The sequence below is a fragment of the Phaeoacremonium minimum genome (genome assembly GCF_000392275.1).
Source record: "Phaeoacremonium minimum UCRPA7 unplaced genomic scaffold PA7_03_scaffold_496, whole genome shotgun sequence".
Taxonomy (NCBI): Eukaryota; Fungi; Ascomycota; class Sordariomycetes; order Togniniales; family Togniniaceae; genus Phaeoacremonium; species Phaeoacremonium minimum.
Window position 1 is genome coordinate 218,768 of NW_006921398.1, and position 10,606 is coordinate 229,373.

At 48.5% G+C, this 10,606-nt stretch overlaps 2 protein-coding genes across 2 annotated transcripts; both read right to left on the reverse strand.

Annotated features, from left to right (window-relative positions):
• Positions 1-1,143: 1,143 nt before the first annotated feature.
• UCRPA7_6803 (putative choline dehydrogenase protein) lies at positions 1,144-3,249 on the reverse strand (the record flags this gene model as incomplete). Its single annotated transcript, XM_007919339.1, has 3 exons — positions 1,144-1,933; positions 1,988-2,333; positions 2,544-3,249. 3 exons carry the CDS (start codon positions 3,247-3,249, stop codon positions 1,144-1,146), a joined length of 1,842 nt encoding a protein of 613 aa, XP_007917530.1.
• A 1,209-nt stretch (positions 3,250-4,458) lies between these two features.
• UCRPA7_6804 (putative alpha-ketoglutarate-dependent sulfonate protein) lies at positions 4,459-5,737 on the reverse strand (the record flags this gene model as incomplete). Its single annotated transcript, XM_007919340.1, has 4 exons — positions 4,459-4,581; positions 4,824-5,119; positions 5,225-5,331; positions 5,397-5,737. The coding sequence occupies 4 exons, from the start codon at positions 5,735-5,737 to the stop codon at positions 4,459-4,461; spliced, it is 867 nt and encodes a 288-aa protein (XP_007917531.1).
• Between the last annotated feature and the right edge of the window lie 4,869 nt (positions 5,738-10,606).

Consider the following 10,606-nt stretch of genomic DNA (forward strand, 5'->3'; position numbering starts at 1 on the left):
GGCTGTGTATACGATCACCAAAGCGCTAGAGACTGCCGATACAATGGCCAGAGTCCTGGCGAGCGGTATCTTTGAAAAGAAGGGAACGCTTGCATGCAGCGCGACAGTCAGTGCTGTGCCACGGACGACATAGTACTAATTCTTAGCGTTAGAGAGGATGCATGCAAGCAATGCGGTGCACTGGCGATGGAGAATAAACTGACGCTTGCTTCATCAAAGAATAGACGCCATACATGTAGACGCGATCGATTACTCAATTGGCTGGTGCCAATCTGATCTTGTATGATTGGCAACGGTCCGACAAGCGAGAGACCAATGTTGCCGAAGAATAGTGATGAAGTGACTAGCAGGCCGCCTAAGAGGGGGAATGCCGCCAGTGGGATACTTTGCAGAACCGTCGTCATAATTGCAATTTTTGAGCTGAATGGTTCGAGCTGGGGATTTCGAGATGATCAAGATGACAGGTTTCTTATTTCATAGAGATTTCTTGTATTGCTTTGCTTGAGACTGCTATGAAAGAGTTTGACATGAAATTGATGCCTTCAAAGCCTCCATTATATAAGTGACCTCGAATACACTCTCGGGACCGAAGCGACCGTGAAGCAGTGGTTTACTTTGTCAGCTGCGGCTACGCTAGCCGCACTGGTTTTGGTTCGCATTCGCAATGCAGGCCGGGTCCTGGATTCACCCGTCCCACAACCTTTCTGCATCTGCATCAGTCCGCCCGCAGCCCATCGTTTTGTAAGCTAAAGTGTTGTGTGTGGCCAGTCGGCGTATTGCATTACGCCCTGAGGTATAAGGGGCGTTGGGCCTATCAAGCCGCACGCAGCAATAATTGAAGTCATTATTATGCATATCTAAGTCCTAGTAGTTTGGAGGAACGCACAGTTTGGACACCTGCAGGTATCGGTTCGAATATTCATCAAGAACAATCTTCCCCGCTGCCATTACTCGCACAACCCATTACAGCAGAACGTGGACACGGAACAAGTCAATTGCTCGACCGATGTCGTTGAGAAGGTGTCTACAGAAGGACAGTATTCGATATTTCTGACGCGAATTAACATCTCATAAGCTATACTTTACCAAACTTGATACATTCGAGGCGCCTAAACATTCGAGAGCACCGCAAGGCCTGTACAATCAATCAATTCTTCTCCGTTTTGCACCATTACCATTTGCACGTCCATTGCTTGAGGAGGCTTTTGTCAGACCCCAACCATCCTCGAGATGAGCTTGTTCGACGACAATCTTGTTATCAAATGCATCTTCCACGAGAACCTCCAACTCCCTAACGCCTTCCAACACTTTGTCATCATTCAGCTGTATGGAGTCCTCGAGAATCACATCTGTTGCTTTCTCACTTAGAATGCAGATGGCCAGTGTCGGGAAAGCTCCAGGGACACGAGGGAAGGATGACGCATCCACCACCCGCAAGCCCCTAACACCCCGGACTCGGAAGCGAGAGTCTAGGCAGGCCATTCTATCATCATCAGCACCAATAGCACATGTGCACGAAGCATGGTGGCCGAAGGCTTCATTCTTGACACTCTGTTTGATTTGCGTCTTTGTGTGAACGGTCTTGCCGGGAGCGATCTCATTCAATGGCGCTGCTGGACCAGTGACACGCTTATAGATCCGCCTGGCAAGCTCAACGCCTTCATACATAGCTTCAAGGTCATCCTTGGCGCCCTCGTTGAAGTAGTTGAAATTGATTATGGGTACATCTCGAGGATCCGCAGACCTCAGCTCAACGGTGCCAGAAGTATTGCGAGGGCGGATCTTGAGGATGTCCCAGGTGAAGTCGTTCAAAGCGAAGGCAGCCTGGGAGAAGCCAGGGAAGAAACCCGTAAAATTCAGTGCACCGCCGAAAATCATAAGGTCAGGGTCGGATTCTGCTACACTGCTGGTGTGGAGAACCGTGGCGGGGATCCTATATGAAATCAGCAAATGATACTCCCCTATCCGTTGTAAGCAATACACTTACCCATTGCTAGCGTATGGACCGCCAGAAGCCACCCACTGCTTGAATAGAGGATCGCCAGCTGTAAGACCCGTGCCGCCATTGAATCCGGAGAGGACGGTCTGCGCTTGGGCAACGACACCGAATTCGTAATTGTCCTGTAGGTTATTGCCGACACCAGGCAGGTCAACGACAACATCAATGCCCAGGCTTTCCAACTCCACTGCAGGGCCAATGCCGCTAAGTTTCAGCAGTTGAGGTGTGTTAAATACACCGCAAGCTACAATAACCTCTTTGGTAGCAAAGGCTCTCTTCTTGATGCCAGGGTTATTCTCGTTGAACCTCGGGTCGGCCTTGTAGATGCTCTGGCCTTCAAGATATTCAATCCCAATTGCCTTGGGCTCCCCATGATGATGGTGGTCGTCAAAAAGGATGCGGGTGGCTAAACAATGAGTCTTGATATACAAGGGATACTTTTTGCATCCATAATGATCCTTTGCGTTTGATGTCGCAACAAGATAGTTTCTTGGGCTTGCTCGGCGGCCATTACTTGTCATAGACATCGCCGGACGATACACACCGTCCCGTCTTTCCGGATTGAAACCATTGATATCCCGAATCAGACCGTCGCGACCGTCATTATGGGTATGCTCATCGTTGCTGACTGCCACAGCCGCTTTGATAACAGGTTCAGCAGCTTCTAGGCTAGAATTATCCGCCAAGTTGGTTTCGAGCCACCCATCAAAGCCATGAGCTGGGTGACCCTCGGCAAGATACTGGCATCTTTCCAATCTCTTGAACAGTCGGCGGACCTCTTGCGACCGCCAGGAAGAGTCACCCGTGATATTGGCAATGTGGTCCCAGTCCGAATTTGGAGGTAGTACGGCTACCAAGCCGTTATGAGCAGCGCAACCACCAAGGGTTCCTGCTCTAGGATACCAGACACCAAGTTGTTTTGATCCGGCAGGCGGGTCGATTCCAGTAAAGACACCTCCATCAGGAGTTTCCCAGGTCAGCTTTGGGTCTTTCGCTTGTTGGCTCTCATCGGCATAGTGCTTTACGAAAAAGTCCCATCTCTCGACTGGGTCTTCTTCGAAGGCTGCAAACATGGCAGGGACCTTCTCCTTAATGTTCTGGCCCTGATCGTCACCGGCCTCGAGGAGGAGAACCTTATGTCCATGCCGGGCAAGATTTGCAGCAAGGGGTCCTCCCCCCGGCCCAGAGCCGACAATAATGTATTCATAATCCTCCCCTCTTGTCTCTTGTCCCTTTAAATCGACGGCCATTTTCAACGAGGTATATTAGTGTCTTTCAATCTCAACTGTGAAGAATAGCCTCAATAAACTTATTCTGCTATTTGCATCTCCTATCAGAAGGGTCTATATAGCTTTGGCTTCCCCTTTATATACCCATTCATGAAATAACAATTCTTCAGTAGTGCTATTTTCTCAGCTGAATTCTACTGTTGTCCTATAGAAGAACACAGCCACTTCCTAATAGCTGACATGGTGGTCCATTGTGACTGCTATAGGGAATAAGAGGCTGGTGTATCCGAGATTATGTTGTACCAGTTCGTGGAGCCTTGGCTTATGTCAGAGTCTGAACTGGGGAAGTTGTAGCGTTCTATGGTAGTGTTATAAGGGTTCAGAAAGGCTTCTGTCAGCTTAGGTTCACGCTCGTAGCCGTTGCATGGGTATATGGAAGACATGGTACCGCGGCTGCGCAAAAGGTGCGTGAGCCAAATGCCAGTCGAATAAGTAGTAGTCTTCAGGGCTCTGAGACCCAGGTTGATTGTGCCGTTCATCTGACCCAGGCTTAATCCAATGGCGAGGCAGTGATCCAGTTGGACAATTCCCGAGCAGAGTCGTATTGAAACAAATATGCTGACAATTGGACCCATTTATGATGACACAGTCAACATTATGGACAAATATACACCAATAGTCAGCCCTATCTAAATCCTGTCACAGTCCTTGAGTCAACACAGATCACGGCGGAAGCTGTATCAGTATCAATCAACATGTGGCTCTCACGAAACAGGATCTGAACGCTGCCGCATACACTAAAAGCCGAATTGGTATTACCAAGACAGAGCACCGGTCAGACATTAAACAGTAGCCCAACCGAGACCCCGAATCTCGTTATTGGAGGTATTCTTCTGCATGGGTAAGCTAATGCTACTATAGTTGCTAATTCTTGGTGGATCGAAACGCTCAGCCACTGCAGCTTAGAAGCATATGATAGACCAATCTGATGCTTTTAAGCCACGGATGTTTGGATTGATGTTTGCGCGTCTATTCTCTTGGAAAAACTCTAAGTTACAGAACCACCTCCTCCAAATCAGTCCGATCATCAAAATGAAAGACCCCAGTGTCACCCTCTCTTCTCCATAATGTCTTGCAGGTAAATCGGAGCACGAAAGAAAATAAATACGATAATTCCTACACGCTCGCTCCTAACCGGTCGCAGGAAGTTCTATGGCTCCCTTATGCCGTCTAGAACCGCGACATGCCTAGTGCTTCTCTTCGTCCCGTGCTTGCTGGATCCAAGTAGGGCACTCCGCCAATACCTGAGGCTCTCACTCCTGTTCTAACGCCTTCCACAAGATGTGTGTCTGGCTGTGATGGTGTCAGTGTCCATGCACTCGATGTATAGGAAAATGATAAGGCCAGGATGGTCCACAACGTGAAATAACACTTACCGTGGCCGCATGCAAAGTGCACTCATTACTCCAAATTGCACAGGCACCCCTTGTCCAATGCATCCGCGCCACACAGTCATGATTCCGCGTAATGAGTCTCAAAGCGTAATCACGAATGATTCCATCTTCATAGGTCGTGACTCCATCAATTCTACTAACATGCAATCCCACACCAGCGAACAGGGACTTCCAACCCGTGACAGGGTGCGTGCGGATGACAGGGTGCGAGGGCGAGAATTCGTAGTCAACGTTCAGAGGAGAGCCCCTAGGCGACATAACATCGTAGCCTCCCGCCTCGCAAGCTGACTTGAACACTGGCTGAGCACACGTTGCCGTGAGTGTCTCAAAGAACTTTTGGAAGGGCGGGGAAAGTCTATCGTAGAGCTCATAACCAGAGACCCAAAGGGTGTCGCCACCTGACGGAGGAGTGGACTCCATGCGAAGGAAAGAGAAGTCTGAGGGACAATTCTCAAACAAGCCTTTGAAATGCGGTGAGCATGGAATCCTAAAAGACAGCTATAGGCTCCCGAGGAAGGGATGTGAAAGGCTATGAAACATACTGTCGCTGTGCCATTCTCGTCCTAAATCACGCGGCTCGCTAGCTGCATTGGGGCGATTCTTCATTGTAGCATACAGCTTCTTGGCAGCCTCGGAATTGATGACATAGCTGAGTTGTTGTCAGAAGGGAGCTCACTAGAAAGATGAGTCAGGTACGTGTGCGGACGAGCTTACATGTTCTTGTCAGTTGTGCCATTTGCCATAGGAATATTGTTAGGGTCGTTGTAAAGTGGGTGGACGTGCAAGCCATTTTCCTTTGGACGGCCCGTCAGTCTGCCCAGCTCGTCAGTGATATACTTCTGCTCATCGACGGATAGGTCATCCTGAGGTTTGCGGAAGAAGACCACGCCACGTTCGCAAATAGTAATGGCTAGATCACGCAACTGCTCCTCAGCGTTTGAGGCTTCCAGCATCTCCTTGAGAGAGGCAGTGGGATACTCGCGACCGATGATTGGTGTGACATCTACATATTCGAGGTGATCAATGGAAGTGCCCTTCTTCAAGGGTTCCCGCATCAAGGTCTTCGAATCAAGAGATCCCATCTCGTCCCGAAGAATAACAACGACTTGAGGTTGCTTTTATAGTGGTACTATTAATAACAGTCAATGGATGTTTATCACGTTTCAAGGGTCGCCCTGTGATTATTGAATATTCAGGGGTGCTAGTCTCGTGTAATATAAAAGATCTAAGGCTCAACTTGATTTCCCGGTACCACGTTTAACCTTAAGGGACGTAGCATTTTCGGAATTGTGCCCGACCTGTCAATGCAAGGCCAAGATCATTGCCGATGAATGCTGTTCCCCCGCATCTCGGTAATAACCGACTTCTGGGGAAGCGTGGGGAGAATTTTAGTGCTTTGCATTCGGTGGGTGGAGGTAAGCTTTCGCTGCCAGGGAATAAACTATTCAGTGACAGGTTATCATGGCCCGGGTTCCAAAACAATCTCCGCCCTTTCCTCCACCAATAGCCCAGGGGGGTTGTCGAATCTCCTGGATCAGATTGGCAGAATCATCAAACACAGGCGAGACAGGTACTCTTCTCACCGTGCTGCGAGGAGTACCCAAGGCCTCATACCTCCCGCGCGCAGCATGCCCCAATACTACGTGACTTATCTAGCAGAAATAGCTTAAATTAAGCTCAGTAGCATTGGAAAGTTGCTCCTCCGAATAGGAACGGGATGTTCACAGCGTTGGACAGTGTCAGACGTGCAGCAAGACCTTCGGCAAGCTTTCCCGGAAGCGAGATAACGGCGGCTGCAAACAAATCACCGACAAGTGCGAGAGCTACCCTAATTTGAGACTCATTTGGCGAGAAGTGACGAGATCCCCGCTCCTAACTGAAAGACGGGAAACATATTCCCCTCTCTCGGATATCGCCAAGATTGGAACTACCTGTATATAGTAAAGGCAATAGTCGGCAGTTTCTGAGTCTCATTAGCACACAGTGACTGAGCCATATCTAGTATTCAGATATTTAATATATTGTAGAAAAGACTTTCACTGTTCAAGTCATGGAAGCAACAGCAAGGCTTCCTTCAGCTTCGCCGCGACCGACGACCATACTGAACTCGTACTGTTAGAGATTCTTACGATCCACAGTCGTTAACAAACATGGTCGCTGCCGTAGTTTCGGCCAATCCACTCAAGCTAGATGTACGCAGCCATAAGAAATGTCTCCTGATATGCTGCCTAGTTACTGTCTCGAGTTTCCAATATGGCCTTGACTATGCCCTCGTTGGAGGCTTCATGGCCATGCCGGGTTTCTTGAAGGTGTTCGGCTACTTCAACGAAGAAACGCAGAAATGGGCCATTGGTCCAACTGTACAACAGCTCATATCTTCTTTGATGACTATTGGCACCTTTGTAGGGTCGCTGCTTATCGGACCGTTCAGCTCCAAGTTCGGGCGTCGACATGCATTGTGGACCGCGACTCTCCTGAATTTTATCGCGACGGCCATCATGCTGGGCACAACAAACCTGGGCGCATTGTACTTTGCACGATTTCTCCTTGGTATGTGGTTCATACGCACAATGATTAGAATCTGAGATATTGGCGTACCGTCAGGGGAACGCTGACAAGTCCATAGGCATCTCAGTTGGGTGGTTTCTCACCTTTGCGCAAGTGTACGTCAACGAAGCAGCTCCAGCTCATCTACGAGGCATTGTATTCGCCGTCTATCAGTGCCAGCTCTCAGTGGGCTCCATTGTCGGTGCGTCGGTAGATTACGGAACGAAGACAATGATGGGGAAAGAATCATATCAGATCCCTCTTGCAATATTCTTCGCTGCGCCTACCTTGCAGTCCATTGCTCTATTGTTTTTTCCTGAAAGCCCTCGTTGGTTGATGACACAGGGGAAAGAAGATTCTGCAGAAGCTGCACTTCGGAGACTCCGCAACCCAAAAATTGAGGAGCAGGAGCTCCAGGCAGAACTTAATGAGATTCGCGTGTCAACTAGGGAACAAATAGAAAACGCAGACAAAAAGCTATGGATCGAGATGTGGAAAGGGACTAATCGACGCCGTACACTCCTTTCTGTTGCTATCATCTGTTTTCACTGCGCCAATGGTAAGTTTAAATTCTTTGCAGTCTTAGCCCAAGTCTTCGATGGGGCCCCTCTAACAACTTGATAGGTTCTTCATGGGTAAACATCTACACTACTTATTTCCTGACCGTCGCTGGAGTCTCTAAGCCATTTTCGTACTCCGTAATGATTACGTGCATTGGCCTCATTGGTGTCATTAGCAGCCTTTTCTTCGTTCGATACATTGACCGACGTGTGATTGTCTTGGTCGGTGTCGCTGCATGTGGGTTATGCCAACTCGCCTCCGCCATTTCATGGACCGTATCACCGGGATCAACCATTACCGCAAGCGCGGTGATAGCATTCATATCCCTCTTCACGTTCTTCTATGTGGCTTATGGTAAGTAAAATTTCACTTGGAGTCTTTTTGTCTGCATAAGCCTACCTTCTACACGATGTATTGCTAACCATGACCTATCAGCACCATACGCATGGCTTCTGGGCGGCGAGTACCCTAACAATCATCTCCGAGCCCACACCTATGGTTTGGCTACCGCGTTGAACTTTCTCGGAAACTGGCTTGGTGTCTTCACTGCACCATACTTCATCAATCCTGCGAGTTTGGGATGGAGTGCCAAGTATGGGTAAGCAACAAGGACATCTTGATTTGGATTTAGTAGTATTTTAACAGTTACGCGGACAGATATATCTGGTTTGGATCAAATATGATCTTGTTCGTTTTCACCTGGTTTTTCATACCAGAGACGCGTGATCGAACGCTCGAAGAGATTCATGAGATGTTCGAAGCCAAAGTCCCGGCGAGGAAGTTTAAGGGGTATGTCTGTACGGGAACGCAAGCGATGGCAGCAGCCGCGCTCAAAGAAAGGGATGTGTTTGGGGCTCATGTGGAAGATGTTACGGAGAGTGGAGCCGACAAGGGAAAACAAACTAGAACGTCTGAAGCAGTCTAGATATACAACTGGATGGACTAGTAGCTCAACAAAGCGTTCTACTTAGACTTATGAAAGCCATTGCTCAGAATCTAATAATTGCATTGATGAGCTGCCAAATCCGAAATGCCCATGACGAAGCTATCACTCCCTCTAGAGCCTGTAACATTTGACATGTGTATTTCTAACCCGGAGTCATAACGTTTCTCATATCTCTTACAAAATGTCTTTTTTAATGCGTGAGGCTTTTGCATGAAGATCAAACATGGCTCTCTGGCTCTGGTGCCCAGGTTGCGATCCAAGCAACGGCGAAGATGAGAACCCACATGATAAGAAAGGTTGAGCTCACACCCACTGCCCGCATTCCAACGAAATACCCAATCAGGACTCCAAGATGAATGACTGCATTAAGCAACAAAAATATGTCGAAATGCCATCGGCCCTAGTTCACGCCATCAGCCTGTGGAAACTTAGCAACCAGGGGACATGTTTACTTACCACCATGACGCCGCACACTCTCCGCCTCCCTTTGGCCTCTCCAATGGTGGCAAGACACCACGCGATGAAAAGAAAGCCTATCACAGCAAGGATGATTCCCACAATCATGCTCACGATGCGCCCGCCGTACGCATCAACGATGATAGCGAGGATCGAAAGGAACGTCCGTAAAATCAGGACAACCCACATGCAAATACGGCGGAGCAACACTGCAGTATCTGATGTTTTCAGATTGTACGCCTCCCAGCTGAAGTGCCAGCACGTGCGCATCCCAGGACAATTCCTTTCCTTCCAGCTTCCGCCGGCAGGGCGAGGCGGCAAATCTTGCGGAAAGCTTGACATGTTTGAACACGATCTTAAACTTGTTTGAAATTCCCAAGTTTGTTGTCTCAGCGCGGTGTTACACTAGGTTGCTCAAATGCTGTGCAAGGTTGGTCGAGGGCCTCTTTGGACGGTGAGATAACCTGGTGAATAGAAATCCTGCTGCCACTTCTGAGAAGGAAGATACGAAATTTTCGAAGTTCTAGATATGGGGAAACCATCTGTGATTTATGACCGACGTTCAAAACAGCACGCATGGATGATGGCTGTTGGTTACATGATCAGTCAACGCAGCCAATTACGAGCACCAGGCACCAATAAAGGCTTTCCCTGCTGCCTGCGGTGCACTGCAGCACAGTGAATGATTCACTGAACGAATATGGTAAAAATCTGTGGAAATCGTCTGTGCTCCTTCGGCTCTTGACTCGCTTGCTATTCTTGTGCTGCCATGGTCGTGGCGGTGCAGCGTCGCCAGCGCGCCTAAGCTGCGTTTGTCGCAAACAAAGCCGCACGAAGGAAGTAGCAAATCCACTAGCCAAGGAGACCAGCCTCCAGAAGGATTAAGTATTCCTTGACCGTGCTCTTTACACTGCCGGCGGTGGCTGGAGAGTGATCAACGAAATTAAAGGAACAGGAGGCAATTTGAGTTGTTGAGTGGAGAAGGTCAAGCTTTCGCAACCCCGTCCATCAACTTCAAATTAATTTCAACATGGTGTCTTAAACGTTCAAATTCTAAACTTTATACAGTCTGTATGCACATCGTTGCGCGTCGTTCCTACGAGAGCCCAATGACTAATCCCGGTGATCGAGGCTTTTCTCTTCATATGAAAGTCAAGATTTCGTTCCATGACCTCACTGAAAGCTCTCCTCTGAGATTCTAGGAGTGTATGATCATATCCCAAGATTCTTAGGCATTTGCGCCTTATCATCATCCCTCATTTCCTCCAATTTTTTATTCCACACCTGCAGCTGTAGCGTTCTAGTTCTTTCTCCTAGGCGCATAAATGATGTTGCTTAAGAAAGCCGTCGATAAGGTCTGAAGTCGAAGATCGATTCTCTTCAAACTAATTCGTGAAATTGCCGGGCAGGTCTC